Source organism: Podarcis muralis, chromosome 12 (genome assembly GCF_964188315.1).
Source record: "Podarcis muralis chromosome 12, rPodMur119.hap1.1, whole genome shotgun sequence".
Lineage (NCBI taxonomy): Eukaryota > Metazoa > Chordata > Lepidosauria > Squamata > Lacertidae > Podarcis > Podarcis muralis.
Window position 1 is genome coordinate 24,929,001 of NC_135666.1, and position 21,067 is coordinate 24,950,067.

Here is a 21,067-nt window from a genome sequence, read left to right on the forward strand (position 1 = left end):
CTTGATACAGTCTGAAATCTATTTTGCACCCTAGCACAATATACTGTAATTTAATTCAGTCTACATAAAACTTCCCATGTTCCACCTCAAGATAGTTAGATTATGTAGAATTCCAGGCATTTCCATAATCTCCCTTCTCCCCTCCATTAATGTTATGGTTTTGCTTTACATGTAACATGACTTTGTGATATATTAGTCAGCCCTAATAAAGGCTGCTGGATTCCCCCCCCCCCCCACACACATTGGACCAATCACATGGTTGCCTGAAATTTTTCTAAGCATGACTGCATAGTTTAGTCAAGACAGCCAGTGCTATGTAATGCATAAGAATTCCCTAAATGCAAATATAATCAGAGGGATGCACTCCATTAAAGTCATGCATACGATTGTTAGCCAGCATTTGGATCGCTGAATCCACAGGTAAGGGCATCTATCTCTCATTAGCTCACAACAAGGATTACTTTTGCCAGGGAATGGATGGTGGGAGTGCAACCCTATTGATTTTCCTGGACATTTCAGCAGCTTTTAATACCAACTGTCAAGTTCTTCTGGATCAGCTGTCTGAATTGGGACTGAGGCGGGGGAGCACAGTGTTATGGTGGCTCTAGTCCTTCCTGGAGAATCATTTTCAGAAGGTGCCATTGGCGGATTTCTGTTCCATGTCTATGGACTGCCTCAGGGTTCTATTCTGCCTCCTATTCTTCTGGAGATCTGAAGTATCAGCAGTGTGAAGATGACACATATCTCTACCTCTGTCTATGTCTGCTGGTCCCAGAGAGGCTGCTGAACTTCTGAATTGATGTCTGGAGGTTGTACTGGGTAAACAACCTGAAACGTAATTCCACACATCATATTTTGACTCCATTCCCCCCTTGAATTTTAAAGGTGTGGCTTATTTGCAGGTGCGGCTTATAGTCGGGCTAATACAGTAAACACCATGAGTTAGATTTAGATTTGCTGTGATTCAGTTGATGCTCTCACTGGAGCAAGAGTGAAGGTGATCTTCACAAATACTTCCTTAGCTCTACATGGGAAAACAGGAATTGGAGGAACTCAGGTGAAGTTTGAAGTCTAAGTGGAAGCATAAACAATGTTGCTTCTTCCACCATTCCACACACTGTTGGCAGAACATTGCTATGAACAAGGGCCCCAGATTTCTGTATTGCACAGTTATTTCCATCACTGTCAGCAGCTGAACAACATGGGGTTGTTAATAAGCTTTATCATACTCACTTCTTGGCTAATAGCAGAAACAACTCTATATGTGCCAGCAGTTCAGCATAAGAGTTTAGTTTTATTTACACAGCAGTGTGGGATATTATATTTTAATGATGCCCTCTTGGTAATGTGCAGCTTTCTGATAGAGGACCACAATTTACTGAGCAACAGCCACTACTGAACCGGTGAACTACTTATCTTGACGAACTTAGTAAATGAGCTTTGAGCTACCTTAATAAGCACAGCAATTGTGAGGAATAAAGGATGAAACCTGCACACTTCAGATTTCCCCTATGCTATCAGTGTGCCGTGTGCATATATTCTGTAATTAGATCCATGGGGTGCATTTTTTATGAAAGAATCTTACTCTCTGCACAAAATGAAGTGGTGGAGGAGTACACGTGGCAAGTCTGCCAATGCAGAAATGATGACATAAATAATACCCACATTTCAGAGTAATAAGAGAAGTACCATGCGCCAGTGTAAATGTGTAGAACTAGATCAGACAATACTTCTCCCCTAACCTAAGCCATCAGGTGGTCTTCTCATGGAGACATATTGAATTTGGTGGATTCCTGAGTGTTCTGGGGAATTTTGCAGGATATAGTCAGATTTTTTTAAAAAATAAAAAAATATTTCCACTGTTGTGCTGTAGAGATCCTGGCAGCTAACAGCATCCATATCAAAAGTTCCTTTTGGTGAAATATCGTCATAGAATCTGTCCACATATTTAGTAGGATAACTGAGGAGAAATGTGAATGTGTGTTTTAATAATTTCCGATATTTCTTGATGAATTTGATTCCAGAATAAACCATTTTCACCTGAGAGAGAGGGAAAGTCCCCATCACCTTTCCCAGCAGTTTGTTGCTGTGTTGTAATAATATTTGAATGGGTGTGTGATGCTACCAGTGTAGAATTTTTAAGGAACACGTTGCAGATACTGATTTGTATGGTTTAATTTTTATTTATTTATTTAGTTAGATTTGTATATCACCTTTCATCCAAAGATCACAGAGGGGTTCACAACTTAAAAATACAAAATGAGAGCACAAAATAGTTAATATAACAAAAACAGACAAACCCCCACAACACATTTAAAAGACCCTAGAATGTTAATCAGTCAAAGTCCGGGTTGAAGCAAAATGTTTTTGCCCAATGCCTAAAGATATGTAATGAAGTGTAGTTGGGCCAGGATTAGTGTAATATGCTCAAACCATCTTGCCTTGGTGAACAGCCTGGCTGCCGAATTCTGTACCAGCTGAAGTTTCCAAACTCTCTTCAGAAGCAACCCCACATATAACATGTGGCAATAATCTAACATAGAGGTTACCAGAGCATAGCCAACAGAATTTAGGCTAACCTGTCAAGATAGGAGAATAGCTGGGCCACTGAGGTCGCCACTGCAATTTTCAATGGAAACAACAACAAAACCCCGATTTTAAAAACACACAACTTTAAAAGCAGTTAAAAGCAATTTAAAATATTTTAGACGATCGGGGCAATAATAATACCAACAAAACCTGCTAAACGATACCCTAACCCAAAGACATGCCCTCTAACAAGACACTCTATAGGCAGAAACAGTCTTAGGTAAGAAAATGCATTTACACCTAGGTGCTATGTATGCAGTTACTCTTTCTTACTTAGCACCTGGGCTGCACATATGGAAGCCTATTTTCATACTGATGATTGGCACTTCTGGAGGAGAAGTGCAAGGGTGGACACAAAGAAACATTTCACTATCATATTTAAGAAAACAAATAAAACCATGCCATTTTAAGCCATAAGCAGAAATGCCACCAAACAAGCAAAGGCTAGACATACAATGCAATCAGAAATAGAATCTACGGATACAAAATTAGGTACTGAATCAGAACCTGGGCTGCACATATTGAATCCTTTAAAAAGAACAAAAAGCATATTGATTATTATCTTTTCTGGAAGAGTGGAAGAGGGTGAGATACACCCCTTGCTCTTTCTACAACACCGCACAAGTGGGGTTTTTTTTCATGCATGGCAAAAATATTGTGCAGTACCTTGGTTGCCAAAGGATAACGACGACACAATCCTTAATTTTTCAAGTCAAGTAATATTTAATTTGAACATATTTTGTGAATATGTTTTCACTAAATAATAATTATGCATTCAGAGAATTCCACATAATAAGCATGATCATAGAAAGTACCCTTGCATATTAAGGCTTGGGACAAACCATTCCCAACAATGGTTACTTCTTGGAAATGAATGAATAAACAGTGCAATCCTATACCTGTCAATTCAGAAGTAACTCCTATTGAGCTCTCTGGGACTTACTCACAGGTAAGTGCATATAGCATTACATTCCTTTGTCCTCCACGTGCACTTCTGACTCATTATTCTGAATAAGAATCCTATTGTCATGATACAAAGCGTTGTCAAAGCTACCAGTAGTTTGTTGTTGTCGAAATCTTCTTCTGTAGACAATATAAAGTGCAGTGCCTGCACCAATGAGGATGAGGATGAAGAACACTGGGAAAACCACCTTTATAACTCGGCCACGTTCTGATGCAGAACTATCTTCTTGCTCTGCCAATGGGGGAAAATGTAATATATATATATAATATAATAGACAACACTGAATACTATATACTATGGCAAACCAGTGACAACCCCCTTGTAAGAACAGGAGGGATGTCTGGGTGGTATTTTCTGCACATAAGCATAGTGTGCTGAAAACTTACCAGCCAATGAAATGGTCACCTGACTGCAAGGAGGGAAGGGGACGCAGAAGCAAAAAAGATGCACTGAAGTAGCTCAGATTCCTCTTAAAATAGGAGTACACCCCTTTTTTAAAAAAAGAAAATAGCTTTGGCAGGCTGTGAAGGAATCCAGCCCAAAAGAAGCTGGATGTTGCAATGCAACTGAAAAAAACCCCAAAATGTCAAGGCAATAGTATACCTTCCCCCAGTTGTCTTTGCACCACATCTTAAATAGGATACTATTATTCTGTGCATCTGTAGATTAAAGACGATTTGCCTTTTGCGCTTCCATCTTATACGTGAAACACTATAGAATACTCCATTACAACGAGATCTCTCACCCACTCCTCAACTGTCCTGCTTCATAGTAGCAGTTTTTCAGAAGAAAGGAGAGTTGCCATCATTTTCCCCCAGTAGGGAAATGTATTAGTGCCTACATAAACTGAAGAGCTTATGCTAGAAGAAGGTTCAGTTGTTGATTTTTGCCTGCCTGGGTGTGGTAGGAACATGGGGAAAATTTGATTTCACATATAAAGGTGAACCTACCAAATACACTTTCTAGAACAACACACAAACTGAAACACAGCTATCCTTTGGAATTCACATCTATCTGAATATTGTGATGCAGTTCTCTAATCAAACAACGTTTACATAAATGCATATAGCAGAGCAGAGGCAGTTTGAGAGTACTTAGAAATACATATTATGCACATGGCTTAGAAATTCTGAATATTAAACAGTATATAGAAACAAAAAAAAAAATCCTTCCAGTAGCACCTTAGAGACCAACTAAGTTTGCTATTGGTATGAACTTTCGTGTGCATGCACACTTCTTCATTATATAGTATATAGTATGCAGTACACAGTATATAGATATCTGAAAAAATAAACAAAGGAATACTGAAGCCATTACTTCACTGGGGGTTGGGGATCCCTCAAAGCAAAATGACCACCTTAGAATAGTGGAACAACTCAGAAGTGTTGTGCACAAGAGGAAGGAGCAGACCACTATGGCGAAAGATGCTGAGTTGAGGGTTTGTTATGGTCCCAGTTATTGCATCAACCCCATGCCTAGAAATTTGAGTCAGAAGTTCTTTTTGGAGAATGTTTGGCTCAATGTTCTGGATAGCACAGATGCTTGTAATTTTACCTGAGGTTTTTTTTAAAAAACCCAGTCTTACCTGCAGTTTTTGTAGGTGACTTAGTTGTCTCTTCAATAACTGTAAAACAAAAGAAATGTTTAAGGTGTGTGTGATTGTTGTGTGTATCTATTTATCATCAATCTATCTACAGTAATAGCAAACTACAGAAGCAAATGTTTTCAACATAGTAGGGAAGACAGGTATGCAAGACAGTATTATTAACCTTTTTTTTTTTAGTTCAGAGCTTTGATTAGCAATAAAGTAAGCCAGACTAATGTGGAAGAGTAAAAGGAAAGTTAGTCTGCTTGCCAGCAAATTCAGCCAGCATTATCTATTTAAAAAAATGTAGGAATGGTCAATTGAACATTCAAATATTGTCGTATAATGGATTCTACCACGAGTAGCTTTTAAAAATTGAAATGAATGTTAAGTTCTCACAAGTTAGAAAAGGGTTTAAAATGTGAATGGTTCACTGAACGATTCTTCTCTTTAGCTTTTGTTCTGGAATACCAGGATCAGGTTACAGAAATAACTTTCAAAAAATAAATGTGAGCTTTTAAAATCAGTTGTGTTAAGTAAGCAGCAAGCCATTTCAAGCATCATTTGACAAGGAACAAATAGGTGGTCAGGTGACATTATCAAATTGACTGGAGTACCTAGAAACAAACTACAGTGGTACCTCGGGTTACATACGCTTCAGGTTACATACACTTCAGGTTACAGACTCCGCTAACCCATAAATAGTACCTCGGGTTAAGAACTTTGCTTCAGGATGAGAACAGAAATTGTGCTCCAGTGACATGGCGGCAGCAGCAGGCCCCATTAGGTAAAGTGGTGCTTCAGGTTAAGAACAGTTTCAGGTTAAGAACGGACCTCCGGAACAAATTAAGTTCTTAACTCGAGGTACCACTGTACATGGAATGGATTTAATGGGGAATGTGGGGGGTAGGGAGAGGGAGTTTATTGAAAGGATTGCATTCAAGTAGATTGGGCCCTTGGACCTCCTAATTATTCCTCTGCTTGGTATACTTATATCCTGCACTTCATCCTAAGAGATTAGGGCAGTTTACATATGGCTTGGGGTAGTATCATATCCAGGTAACTTTCAGACCTGCTTAGCTTTAGTATAACTGCTTCTTATGCTTTCAAATTGGTCCCTCTCCATTTCTCCCTCAGCTGATTTCATTGTTCTTGTTAAGAAAAGTATTGCAGTAAAAGTAATTTATTTGGAAACAAGTCCTGCTGGTTTCATTGGCATGGAATTCTGAATAAGTGTGGCACACTTGTAACTCTCTGCCAAGAACTGATCCCCTGTAGACTGAAATATATCACCTTTTGGAACGAATGTCTCAATAAGCTAACCTTCTGCTTTTCCATCCAATGTAATCAATTGCTACCTACAAGTCTTATCTGAGTTTTTGTTACAACCAAGCAATATATAAATCTTGTGAAATAAATACGCAATTATTATCCATTTACCACATTTGTATTTCAACTTTTCCAGAAATAGCTTAGTGTGCTGCACATTTTTTACCCTTCTATTTAATACTCAGAGGAGAAACTAGAGCAAAACTGATTCTTGATGGGACATTCCTAGGTAAACAAGGACTCTGCCAGTTCCTTTGTCTCTAGCCTAGTGTAAACATTGAATTCTGGAGATATGGCAAGGTCTGGGAGTTTAGGATGGGGACTGCCAGTCTATCTGCCATGTATGCATTGGGCTGTGCACATATCTCTCAGTAGGTCTGCACTCCTGATTCTCAAGATCCTTCCTTGGAGGTAATGGACAAAAAAGAAAAGGGGACTACTAAAGTCACCAAATCTATTTCTTTAAGTAAAATTGCCCTGGAGAGTATTAAGTCACTCTTTTGCAACTGAAGAGTACAGATGACTGGAGAGGGTCTTATCACTTGGAGATTGGTGTGAGTGTAATAATATTACAGGGAAAGAATAAAAATGCACCTCAGATAGGACATTTGCTTCCAGATGTGCTTCTTTCAATTAGAAAATATGTTACTGTTTAAAAATGGGGACCAAGTTTTGAATTTGAAATGTTCGGTCTGTTCACTCAATCCCTATGCTTAGCAAGATCAGGCATGGTGACCTGAGCCTTAAAACTATTAAAGTGGAATCTATTAAATGGCTTTTCCTTTTGAATAAAAGGAACGATTTATTAAAATGCTGAATATACCCATTCTGAGGACTGTAAATAATAGTGGGGACCTTTGCTATTATATATTTATCAACTGTTAATAACATTATTAAATATAGAAGTAGAGAAAATGATTATTCTCTAGCTTTGGTTCTATCTTTTAACATTTGTTGTTAGAGAGTCGATGACTGGAAGCTCCAGTAAAGTCTGCCAGAAGTTGGAAAGAGAATGGGAAGTAACAAAGAGTATGGAGGACACACATAAAAAAGAGGACCAATTTGATGGAATGTGCAAGAAAAAGAAAGGCAGTTGGGAAAGATTGCACCCCCCAAAAAAAAAACCTCACTGAGAAGTTGCTAGTAAGGATAGAACAAGGCAGAATATTACAGTGGTGCCCCGCAAGACTTATGCCTCGCAAGACGGAAAACCCGCTAGACGAAAAGGTTTTCCGTTTTGGAGGTGCTTCGCAAAACCAATTTCCTATGGGCTTGCTTCGCAAGACAAAAATGTCTTGTGAGTTCCTGCAAGGTTTTTTTCCTCCCCCCCCCCTTTTCCCCAAGCCGCTAAGCCACTTATCAGCTGATCCGCTAAGCCGCTTAACAGCTGATCCGCTAAGCTGCTTATCAGCTGATCTGCTAAGCCCGCTAAGCCGCTAATAGCGCTAATCCGCTTAGCCGCTAATGGGCTTGCTTCGCAAGACGAAAAAACCGCAAGACGAAGAGACTCGCGGAACGGATTCTTTTCGTCTTGCGAGGCACCACTATATAAACATGCAGAGACAGGAAACAGTCCCTCTCTGGGCAGTAGTCTCACAGAAACACCTTTGTTACACAACTTTAAGAGGAGGGCAGATAAAGAGATGACACGGATAAACTTATAGTAATATGAATCTAGCCAGAAAACAATTACACATGACTGTCCTAAGACATTCACTGTAGTTCTATACAACTCACCTCAACAATTAAATACTGTTTTGAATAAGAATTATTGCTAATAAATAAGGAAATGTCTTACTTTTGTGTCTTTTACAAATAAATCCATTAGATCTACTGCAGTGTTCCTTGTACCACTCCCCATTATCTGCCTTCATGTAAGCGCAGATGCCACTATAGTAAGAGGAATAATCTTCAGGCTCGAATGTGGGCTCATTTGCTTTCCAGTTGACAAAATCTACTTCAGTCTTATCTTCCCATAACCATTCTCCTAATTATTAAAATCAATAGATGTTGTAATGACTAAAAAGGGAAGGAGCAGCACAAAGATTGCAAGGTGTTCTATATGGAAACACAATTTAAAAACACACTCACCATTTTTAGTTTGGAAAATATGCAAGCAACCAGCCATATTGTATCAGAACACTGAATACACTAACAGTATGGGGAGGGTGTCTGATTTCTGGCTACAGTGCCCCCTCCCCCCGCATTCCCCCAGACCATACTGAGCTCTATTTTGGACAGCTGCCTGGCTCTCAGGAGCAGCTTTTTTTTTATAGACAACATAGAAGTGTCATGGGAACAGGGACTGCTCACACTGCTCGGGATCAAAACCAGATTAGATGTAGTATTTCTTTTTAAAATGACTAGTAGATACATCTCTTTTTCTCCTTTCTCTAAACTAGGAATTACAGGCAGGTCCCCGTTTACATGGGAGTTACATTCCAAGGCATCACATGTGTTGGTGAAATCGTGTATAATTGAAACCCATTGAAAAAAGCCTGCAAAAACCCCATCCCAACCCCGTTCTGCCCTTTTAGTGATATTTCAGTGCTGTCTTTATGACGTTTCCAGATCACTTCTGCATTTGGTGTAATGCGCGTATACATGGTCACACACATACTGAATGTGCATAAATCGGGGGGGGGGGGGCGCTGTCTGTACATATTTTTCATACCTAAAAACTCTCTTTCTAGATCAGTACCCAAAACTCCCACAACTATTTTGGAAAAATGGTTGGCTCTGTTTTTCATAAAGTGAACTTTAACATATAGATGCCATTTCCTAATGTAGACTGTTATTCTTCTAATCTGAAGCTATAGCTTCAAGCACACTTACCTCAAGCTCACTGGGAACAACAGACTTACTTTTTTAGTTTGCTAGGCTAAATACAAATATTCTGGTTTCCAACATCCCTTTTGGGGCAAGGCTCTGGAGCATATGGTGGCATCTCAGCTCCATTGGTTTCTGGAGGAGACGAATTATCTTAATCTGTTTTCAGGTCTGACTATGGGACAGAGATGGCTTTGGTAGCCTTGGTGGATGACTTATGACAGGAACTGGGGAGTGTTTCCCTGTTGGTTCTGTAGGATCTCTCAGTGGCTTACAATACCATTGACCATGGTATCCTTCTGGGCCACCTTGCTGGGACTTGGAGGCACTGTTTTACAGTGGCTCTGTTCCTTCCTGGAGGACTCCTGGGGGGTACTGGGGGATTCCTGCTTGATGCCTTGGCCACTGGCCTACAGGGTCTCTCATGGTTCTGTTCTGTTGCCTATGCTATTTAACATTTACATGAAACCACTGGGAGAGGTTGTCCAGAGTTTTGAGTTTGCTGATGACACCCAGCTCTATTTCTCCTTTCCACCTAAATCCAAGGAAACTGTCTCATTTCTAAACTGGTGTCTATCTTCAGTAATTCCAGCAAGGCTGTTTGCCAAACTGTGTTATAACATTAGTCTATTTCTAGCAAATTTTAAGTTTTCCAATTACTACCTATGGCTGTACGTGCTGTCATTAGAAAATGTGTTACAAATTCTATGCTTTTTAACTGTTCAATTTATTCCATATATTAGCTATTGCAAAATAAAAAAATAAAAAATGGAAAACTCTGAGATGCAATTAAAGAAATTCCCTGGACAACATTTTCCTAAAACAACTTCACCTTTGAACATTCCCACCACATATGCCTTTACATTCTTATGCTGGTGTGACCCCTCAAGCACATGGAAGAACTGTTGGGCTTGATGTACGAAGGTTTTCTGGGAGTTAGGTATCATCTGAGCTCTTTCACTTCCAAAAATGTTTATAGTTTTAACCAGTTTTTACCTTCTTGTATTGCATTTCTTGTAAACCACATAGAGAATATTGTAAATAAATTGTTTTAATAAATAACTATATTAGAAATAAGTATTATAAATGTTATTATAGTATAAACATTGACTGTAAAACAGTTACCTTCAATATTTCTAATTAATCCTATCCAATAATTCCAACGTGTGTTTTGCTGTGTGTGCTCCACTAAAAATTTCAGTTCAGCTAAATCTTCTATAGAAGCCAAGGTGCTACCTAGGAAACATCAGATGAGTTAAATTCTTAATTCATTAAGAATTTGTCATACCACCTTTAATTTATTTAAATAATTATAATTTTCATACTACATACTTTTATCATTGTAAATTACTCTGGGACCTTAGGGGCAGGTAAGACGAAACAGAAGCAACAACGTATTTAATAGATACACACTGGCAAAACTGCCCATTGGTTTCAAATTGCAAGGAAGGAGATTCCAACTAAACATCAGGAAGAACTTTCTGACAGTAAAAATTGTTCAACAGTGGAAAAGACTCCCATGAGAGGTGGTGGACTCCCCTTACTTGGAAGTTTCTAAGCAGAAGTTAGATGCCCATCTGTTATGTATGATCATAAGTCAATTTAGAAGGAAAGCACTGCTGCTGGCACACACAAATTTTGTTTCCCCACAGTGCTTCTCTGGCCCCAGTGGAGCAACATTCTATCTGGGCTCAAAAGTATTATGGAGGAAATAAAATGGAAAGTTAATAAATGTGTGTGTTCATATGGCATGTGGCTTTTTAACACCCCACCAATAAACTTTTATTCAGTAAGATTCATACATAAATCTCTTGGTTGGACAAATGAGGATGATAAGTAGAAGAACAGCACAACCCACCTCACACAGAAGCACCCAACAATAGAAAGATTTATTATTAGGGATCAGCACAGTCAGGCATTTTTCTGATGACCTGAGCACTCTGAAGGACAAACCACATGTTCTTCCAATCTTCCCTCAACTTGGCCTCTTCCCAAAGTAAGTGTGGGCAGCATTGTCAGCCAGAAACCCCACTTGCTGTGCCTTGCCATTCTACAGTACCTCCAAGGACTACAGGCTCAATTCCAGGCTTCCTTCCTTCCTGCTTTATCATCATAGCAACCTAGTGAGACATAGTAAGCTAAAAGGTGGAGGATTGGCCCAAGGCATCCAGTGAGGTTTGTGGGTGAGCAAGAAATTGAACCTCTGTCTCTCTGGTCAAAGTCCAAGGCTAAAATCCTGTACCCACTTACTTAGCTATAGGCCCCACTGAACTTGATGGGACATATTTCTTGATAGACATGCATAGGATAGGACTTCCCTGCAACACCATCCACTTACCACATTGGTTATACATACTAACTAGGAGTTTCCTAACATGGAAAATTTATGTCATGATCTAATTCAAAACGATACCCACCTAACTGAGAACATTTGAAGTGTGCTTCCGGGCGATCAAACCAACCAGTGAAGAATTTATAGCAATGTGCCCGAAAAGGAATCCAAGATATCTGGTTCTGTTTTGATTCAGGGCATTTTCCTGGTGCCTCTGGAGGTTCAGTTGGGATTTTGCCTATTATGAAACAAGTATTTTATTTTATTTATTTTAAATAAATATATTAGAAACCTATAAATACTAAGGATGTGCAAACAAATCCCAAATCATGAGATGAAGCAGAATATCAAGGTGGCATCTTGGGCTAGTGAAATGAGATGTCTGCAGCTTTGCACATGTCAAAGCAGGGCCCTCAGAAGAGCTTCATGGTGCCAATCCAGGCATTAAAAAACTGTTGCAGATAAGTGTCCAGAACATAAACATGAAATGATGGGGGGAAGGAGAGCAAATATGAGACTGGGAGAGGCAAGGAGGGAAAGCTGTGCTGCGATTGACAGGTTAAGCATATAATCAGAGTCAATAATTTTACACAGAAAGTGAATAATTTAATTCTTTTCCTCTGCAGAATCAATTTTAAAGGTGCCTAGCAAAATAACTCCCCGACTGATAGCAGGTTTCTTACCTACAAACTATCATGTCTGTATTTTTCAGATCAATTTGTTGACAAAATGCTAGGGGATATTTTTTACCCATCCAAAAACTGTTACAGCTGCGCCAGGAGTGCCAACTTGAAAAAAATATTGGGGGGGGGGGGAGCTAAGCCCTGCCCCACATAATCAATGACACTCATGCCATTTGAATGGCAATGCCAATCAACTTGGGGGGCAGTACCCTCAAATATTTTATTGGAAAATATTTAAATTTATCTCATTTGAGTCATGGCCAAAACCATTGTCAGTTCATGGCATCCTTGGGCACAGTGGCAGGGCCCACCAGTAAAACGTGCTTTGCCTTCCTACCCCCACCCCCTGCACATAATAATAATAATAAATTTTATTTATATCCCGCCCTCCCCAGCTGAAGCCGGGCTCAGGGCAGCTAACAACAATAAAATAATTGTTGTTGTTTAGTTGTTTAGTCGTGTCCGACTCTTCGTGACCCCATGGACCAGAGCACGCCAGGCACTCCTGTCTTCCACTGCCTCTCACAGTTTGGTCAGACTCATGTCTGACCAATAAAATAATACAACATTCTAAAATAATTTCATTATAAAATTAATTCAAATCAATTTGATGGCAACCAATGGGCTAGAGTTCTGTGAAAATTGCCAAAGGAGGGAATCAGGCTGTGCCCTGGCCAAAGGCCTGGTGGAACAGCTCTGTCTTGCAGGCCCTGCGGAAAGATGTCAAGTCCCGCAGGGCCCTAGTCTCTTGTGACAGAGCGTTCCACCAGATCGGAGCCACAGCCAAAAAAGCCCTGGCTCTAGTTGAGGCCAGCCTAACCTCTCTGTGGCCTGGGACCTTCAAGATGTTTTTGTTTGAAGACCGTAAGTTCCTCTGTAGGACATACCAGGAGAGGACATGGGCTTCCGGCAGATGCTACATTAGGAGCATTATGAGAAATTGTAAGGAAGACTGGGGGATGCTTGGTGCTCATCAGAGCATTCTTGCCACCACCTGATAAGCCCAGCAGGACGAGACCCCAGCATAGGGTGCTGTGCCCATCAGCTGGTGCTTTGGCATAAATCTCAAATTTAGAGCTGGCATTGTTCCCAACTATTTGTAATATTACAAGTCATTGCTCTCTGAGAAATCAATGCCCTGAATGGACATAAAATGGCCAGCAAAAGAAAGAAAGAAAAAAGAATCCTCTTAATGAAACGTGAGCTATTTTAAATCCTATTGACTTCAATGGTAGGTTAACAGTGCAACCCTATGAGAGTTTACTCAAAGTAATGTTCACAGAGTTGCATGGAGCTTACTCCTGTGTTAATATATATAGGTTGCTGCCTTAAAAACACTTGCCTAAGTCTCTTCAATTGAAATCAATGGGTACTAAATGTGGTTACCAAATCCTAGATTACTTATTGTAACTCCATCATATTTTTGTTTGCCTGATAGTTATGGCCTGATGGTTCGAACTGTAACAGTTCTTTCCATATGAAAGAGGCAGAAGTTTCAAGAGCACATTTCTCAGCTCTATCTTCAAATGGAGTAGGCAAAGTCCCATATTAAAAAAGATACATTCCTTTGCTTACCGTGATGCCGCTCACAGACAGTGAAGAATGTTTCATTGCAATTTCCTGTTTTCCAGTGACCATCAGGGTGTAAGTAGACACATGCTATTTTCTGCTTTGGCTCTTCAGGGCCCCAATCAGTATATACTAGTCTCTGGTTGCTTATCCACTTGTAACGCTCACCAGTCTAAAATTCAAATGCACATGGGAACATCACATGCTGGCTTAGAAAAAAACTTTGACATTTGCATCCCATAACATCAACTCCACATTATTTACTTTTTCTCCTTTTCATTTTATTTACACACACTCTCACACACCATCATCTTTCAGGGGGTTAACTTAAAGTACTACTATATGGGTGACACCAGAGATAATACCTATACTATTTAACATCTAGTTGAAATAGGCGAGGTGTTATCCAGGAATATGGAGCATGATGTCATCAGAATGCTGACTGCACACAGCTCTGTTTCTCCTTTCCATATGAATCAGGAGAGGCTAGGAAGGTGTTGACCTGGTGTCTAGAAGCAGTAATGGGTAGGGGTCAATAGAAGGGCTGAATCCTGATAAGTTGTAGGTGTTGTAGGTGGACAGTTCCTATGTCAAAGAATTTGGTTGACAACCTTCTCTGGGAGGAGGTTCCTTGTGGAGGAACAGATTCACAGTTTGGGAGTACTGCTGGATTCCAACTTATCACTGGAGTCTCAAATGGCTTCTGTGGCTAGGACTGCTTATGTCCAGGTTGAGCTAAGTTGCTAGCTGCAGCCGTTCCTGGACCACAGTAGTAGGGTCTCAGTTGTCCATGCTCAGGTGATCTCCCACATGGACTTCTTTAATGTGCCTGCTCTTGAATATGACCTAGAGGCCACAGCTAGTGCAGAATGTGGTAGATTGGTGGCAGCATGATGGGATGATATGTCACCACACATCATCACTCTGCACTGGCTGCCAGTAACCTACCTGGCAGAGTTTGTCGTGCACCCAGACCAAGCAGAATCACCCTCCCATCACATTAGCCACATCTCTTCCTTTAGAAGAAGAAAAACCCCATCCACTTAGCAGCTCCTTGTTGCCTGCTACGTGTGCAGCCAAACCAAGCAGCTTCAGGTGCATGAGAAAGCTCTCTGCGGAGCTTGTCGTGCACCCAGACCAAGCAGAATCACCTCCCATCACATCAGCCAATGTGCATACATATGTATGTGGTCCTGCTTACTGTTGGATTCTTATGACTGGGTTTCAGCCTGAAATGGGAACACTGGAGCTGCCTTAAAGCATTTTTGCAAAAGTGCTGTTTGAAGCAGTTTGAACTTTTCTTTAAAGTGAGTGGGTGGGCAGTGGCCATGGTAGCAAGTTGGGTGGCATAGAGGACTCTCCTCCACCAAACTACCCCTACGTGCTCATAGGTAACCCACAGGTTAGATCCAAAGCTGTTTGTGGGAAGTAATGCTGAGGGTATTTTCAATGAAGTCAGCTATTAAAAGTTCTGTTCTTTCTAACTATGCCCTCAATACAAGCCCTTAATGTGGATAAGCAGGTTTATGTTCATGTATATAATATGTTCTTACCATATTGCTGTTTAAGCCAATCCACACGGGCTCCTTGTATTTTAACACATGTAGCAATAAGAACGATTGGATGTATGGATTCACAATGCTGGCAAGCTCTGACTGTATAGAATGACATTTTTTGCTGGCCGCTTCCCATGTCATTTTGGGGCCAATGAGAGAGTAACTGCTGTTCCCAAAAACAGTATAGCCAGAGGCTGAAATTGTCATTTCAGGGTGTGATAATGCAGGGTCTATAGGAAAGTAATAAAGAGAAAAGGCAGAGATCAGTTTAGACTGTACACCATCCTAAAATTTGATTTCACTTGATACTGAAATTTCAGAATGCCATTATCTCCTAAGTTTTAACATCTCAAAGTACTAAAAATCTGAAGTGAAACATTTAAAAACCTTGAGAATCAACATTTAAAAGTTAACAATTACAGGAAAGTTCTAGTTAGAGATGATATGGATGAGGCCTCAGAATACATTTTCTTTACAGTTACAAAAAAGTCGAATTCTTAACATGTAATCAACAGGCCCTTTTGAAACATAACTTCATTTCTTTCCAGAGAAGTCAAGAGATTTCAATTAATTCCCTATCTGCCATTCTTCTCAGATGATAAAACTTTAGTTCAGTCATTCAGTGTGGACTTTCTTCTTATATTCAAATGAATTTGCATAGGTCATAGGAGAAGCCTATCACTTTGAACAGGGCTAGATACTACAACATTAAACTGAAAAATCCTGTGCCAGCATCCTCCTCCTGCCTGTCCTAGAGATGATGTGTAAAAAATGAGGCATATAATTGTGGCAACTCTTTGGCATTAGAGTTCACCTCTTTGCATCTATAAAAACAGGTTCTCGTGACTGCTGCTCCCCTAACCCCTGCCAGCTGATTTATACTGGCGAGTGTGGAATCTCTTATGCATTAAGAGCTTTCAATGTTGTTTTCTTTTTGACCAATATGGCATGGAAAACTGGCTTTGGATTCCATCAGGCAATCTGAATTAAAAAAAAAAATTCTGCTACTTCTCTTTGAAAAACATACCGGAGTTTCTTTGGCAAATGTAGGATTTTTTAGCAGAACATGGTCCATCCTTCCAGTTTCCTGCCAGCTTTTCAGGCTCCTTCATCATAAAAACACAGTTTTCCTAAGGAATAAAAATATAACAAAGGTACAAGTAACACAAGAGCAACCTATAACATGTAGGGTTTGATTATTTTGTAACAAATTATGCTTTTCTACTACTTAAACTAGATGAAAATATTAATCTATACTTTTTTGAGCCAAGTTTGTAGATTATTATTTCTCACTTCTTATAATGTCCTGTTGAACCCAGCCCAGAAACAAGCTCCACCACTTAATGACTCCACAATCACCTCTGTGATTCCAGGATCAGTGATGGTGTGAAGTTCACACCAAAACCTGACTAAACAGATAGTGCAAGTTTGACAGCAACAGGTATCCTATCTCTGAACCCTACTTCTGAGAAGGAATCTGTAACTGATGCATGCTGATGTTTTCAGGAAGTGGGGCAGGGTAGCAGGGCCAGCTATAAAACTGCTTAGGTGATACCTAGCTGTTGCTGGTGCAACTCCTTTTCAGACTGGCTCCTTGACTTGAGACACCTATGCTTCTTACCTGAATGAACAACTCTCCTTGTTTTCTCATCAGCTCTGCTCTACTAGCAACTCCTCTGACTCACCAGGAAACAGGGAGTCTTTCAGTTTCAGTGTTGGCAGGAATAGTACACAATGAGTACCCCAACCAGTAAGATACATTTCCACACAAGCGGTGTATTCAGTTAGTGCTAAGGTGAATGTTCCATCAGCACAAGTATTTCTTCTTGTGCAATAGAACCTTCTACCTGTCTCCTTCCTCCATGTGCTTCCTACATCAGTTTATGGGGCTCCCCAGTGCTCTGGAGTAGATTTGGGGATGGCATAGTGAGATGAGATGGGGGAAATCCTCCGTTTTTTGCTAGAGCTGATCCTTGCCAGCCAAAATGTAGTTGAATATTGCGCTATGATGATGAATCAGAGATAATGTGAATTATATGTCTAAGAGTAAGGTGCCTAGAAGGGCACTGCCTGAAAACTGGTCTATAAAAAGAGTAGTAGTAATTGTAGAGTTTTTAAGTAGTGGTAGGGAACTGGATCTGGTCAGCAGACATTTTGAAGCCCTGACAATCAGCTGATGATTACAACTTCAAAGTGCTGCTTGGGACTCTTTGCAAGCCCTTAGCATATAAAATAAGAACTATTCATTCTCTGTGTACAACATGTACATTTATAACCAATTCTGAGAAAAGTCTATGGCTGGCGCTAAAAATGAGCAAACTAGGAGCCAGATGAAGATTTGATGGGAGAGTGGTACAAAAAATGGGTTTTCTGAATAAGTAGTCTCACTGCAGGATGCAGTACAGAAGACTATTTTTTATCTTGGGGGTGGGGGAACCTTTGCAGGCAGTACTTACACTCCAAAAACGTGGAAAACCTTTGGCCCAGTTTAAATAGTGGACTCCACTTCCATCTGTCCAGAGAAATGTGTGCTCCGAATGAATATCATTCAGTCCAATCCAAGCATCAGTTGAAGCACTTTTTAAATGTACCGTGAGGAATGCTGAATAAAAACAAAAGCCACGTTTCACCGTAAAAGATTCGACAAACACATCCCCTTAACCTGTAAGTGAACCACGATTCCAAGTTGTTCACATCTATTCTGGCCATGTAATTAAAGCATTTTATGACCAAGTATATTGCTGAGAGGTGTATGGGGTGTTACGGGGTGGATAGTACCTCTGGTGGGGGGCATGTCGTGCTCCATCTGGGATAGTTTGTCCCACCTTTGGTCCCCACCCTGCCCTCAGCTCTCACCTGTGGCTCCTAGAAGCTTTCAGCATGCAACAGCAGCCACACCCTGGCAATGGCCAGCTGAGGGTAACCGATGGATCTCAAACCCTCAATGAATTAGGCCATTGGTTGTCAACCTGTGTGCCATGGCATGCTGGGGAGACTTGAGGATCATCCAAGGGAGCTGCAGGGGGCCCATCCTTTAATTAACTTGCAGCCCTTTATCTTCCTGCATCTCTCTCTCTCTCCTCTGTGGCCATCCTTCCTTGAGTCCTCCTCCTCCTGGATGCCTCCCAGTCATTTCCCAGATTCCTAGTTTCTGTGCCCTCCTGCCCCCCCCCCCCCCGGTTCTCCATTTCTGGCGTGCCAATTTGGTGCAAGGAGGAAATTCCCTGGTGGCTGCCTTTGTCTATTGTTAACATGCAGGCAACTGGGGGATTTATACTACAGTGACGTTGGAGGGGAAGGTTTTACTCAGGAATAAATCTGCACTTTGGAGACCCTGTCCAAGTGCATGAAGGGGCTGCCAATGTAGGAGGAGGGATGGCGGTTAAGATCTCTCCAACAAGGGAGGCAAGGAGGCAGTGAAAAGTAGCTTGCATGCCTGTGTCATCAGGCAGTGTAGGCAGCAGCCTATAGGCCCCACACCTTTTAGGGGCCCTATGACAACGAATCAAAATAATATTGATTTGACCTTGAAAGAAAATTACAATCAAGCTTTCTTAGTTTAATGTTATCCCACTATATCACGCACATGAGGTTTTGAGATTTTGACTGCCTAGGGGCCTCCACTGGGTTTAATCTGGGACTGTGTGCCATTTGCAAAAACGGGGTTGTTTCCATCCAAGCTCGCAAGTAAATCCCAACAGAGTTCAATGGGGCTTCCTCCCAAGTAAAATGTTCATGAATTGGGGACCCGAATGGCTAAAGTCATATGTGTATGTAAGGAAGGAGGGAACTCTGTGCATTGCAGCAACACTGCCCTGGTTTCCAGCTCCTCCAAGTCACAAGCAGTTAGTCAAGTTACCTGAGAGGCAAGGGCAGGAGCCCACATTGTAGCAGTTCCTCTGGCATGAGGAGAAGTTGAGGAGGAGGTCTTGGACTTCTAAAACTTTAAGTCCATAAGAGCAATATGTTTTAAAAGAACTGACCTTGAAAAGCTTTGCTTGTTATAGAAGCCAAGTTTCCTCCTTGTTTTTTACAAGCAGTTCGTGCATCAGACCAATTTTTTCTGTCTTCTTCATTAAACCCAAACAGTTGGAAGCACTGGGGGAAAGAATACAAACTCAAAACTCTCATCAATCATGATATGGTTAATGAAATCAACAATCATGAAATGGTACTGGAGTAGCAGACATGGATTATTTAATGACTTCAGAGAGGAATCAGAAATCTGAGATTTGTTGACTAGGGTTATCATAGAGTGGAGGATGAGGCAGAGGTGCCTACCTGCTGCAGGTTGGGGGAGAGACTCCCTGGCAACTACAGCTATATCTGCTGATAGCTCTACAAGTGTAGATTTACCACTGATAGGAGTTTACAAAGGAGTGATTGAATAACATATTCTTTTACTTTTTAATTGTATGCATTTTTGTAATATACAGCCCACTCGCAACTTGCGCTGGGGTTACGTTCTGAGGTTTTTGCAAACCCCAGAATTGTGTATAGTCAGAATATTTTGGAACAGCCCACACGCCTTTTGGAAGCTTTGCACTGAATGGGCCTTGCCCCCTTTGCAGGGCAGAGAGCTTTTAAGCTTTCCACCTTGTGTGCATTTAATTTCTCTGATCGCAGCTGACCAGCCACCAAATGTGTGAGGCTGCCATCATGCAAGTTGACTGTAATATTCATTGTAAGCTCTGTAAAGAGCCCTTGCATAGAACTGTGGACACAGAGAGCAATCTCTGCATTGTCATAAGCTCATTGTATGCACTATAATAACTGAGAAGGGACAATATACCGGTTATATTTGCAGTCACTTTCTTAGTTACCTTGTTATTAAAAAAAAGCCAGCCATCAGCACAGCCCCCAACAGGTACAGGCATTGTGGGAGCAACAGTTGAACGGACAGAACTGTTATGCCTTTCACAGATGAATTTATTAGCAGTACCACAATTTGTATCATACCATAAACCTGAAAGAGGAATTATGTCTTGATCAGTAAGATTAAATCACTCCCAAGTGAAAAAGCACACAGAGACCTTCAAGTATATATTGCAAATGAAAGATTGGTAACAACAAAGAGCAGCCACCACTTTTCTGAAAATAGAGCTTGTGAGAGACACCATACTGTTCCTACATTCTGTGGTATATGTCAATCATTCCAATCTGCGGTCTGCAAGCACATGATACAGAAGCCATGCTGAAATTAAACCTATGTGGGTTAAGCCTCAAAGAGAGCCTGTCCATGAACTCTGTGTTGTTTTAAGTTCCATATTGGATGAAAGGGGGATTATGTATACAGGAAGTCCTTGTTTTACACAGGGGTTACATTCCGGACCCCTGCAGGTGTTTGTGGAATGTGCATAAGCCTGCTCTGTCCCATTCCCCCTCTTTTCATGACATCTTTAGGACATTTTGGGGCTACTTCTGGGTGCAGTGCTGTGCATGCGTGCATAATTGCACGTCATTCAGACACGCCTAAAACGGTTGTCGCCTGTAAATGTAATACGCAATTATCAGTGCTTTTTTCCTGGCACTCAATGGTACTCAATGGTACGCAGTACTGGCACCCCCCCCCCCAATCTAGCGTGGCCTCCAGCCATGAGGCCCAGTCAGCATCTCTCTTACACAGCATTT

At 40.8% G+C, this 21,067-nt stretch overlaps 1 protein-coding gene across 1 annotated transcript in view; it reads right to left on the bottom strand.

Annotated features, from left to right (window-relative positions):
- Nucleotides 1-2,200: 2,200 nt before the first annotated feature.
- Nucleotides 2,201-21,067, bottom strand: part of LOC114607715 (macrophage mannose receptor 1-like) — a 46,773-nt gene continuing 27,906 nt past the window's right edge. The window contains exons 20-31 of the mRNA XM_077936867.1: nt 20,260-20,402; nt 19,420-19,534; nt 17,904-18,038; nt 16,834-16,841; nt 16,464-16,566; nt 15,434-15,666; nt 13,887-14,052; nt 11,714-11,866; nt 10,422-10,532; nt 8,266-8,454; nt 5,139-5,177; nt 2,201-3,784 (exon numbers count right to left, since the gene is read on the bottom strand). Of these exons, the coding sequence (XP_077792993.1) occupies nt 3,555-3,784; nt 5,139-5,177; nt 8,266-8,454; nt 10,422-10,532; nt 11,714-11,866; nt 13,887-14,052; nt 15,434-15,666; nt 16,464-16,566; nt 16,834-16,841; nt 17,904-18,038; nt 19,420-19,534; nt 20,260-20,402 (1,625 nt within the window). The 3' untranslated portion in view covers nt 2,201-3,554. The remainder of the gene's footprint in view (nt 3,785-5,138; nt 5,178-8,265; nt 8,455-10,421; nt 10,533-11,713; nt 11,867-13,886; nt 14,053-15,433; nt 15,667-16,463; nt 16,567-16,833; nt 16,842-17,903; nt 18,039-19,419; nt 19,535-20,259; nt 20,403-21,067) is intronic.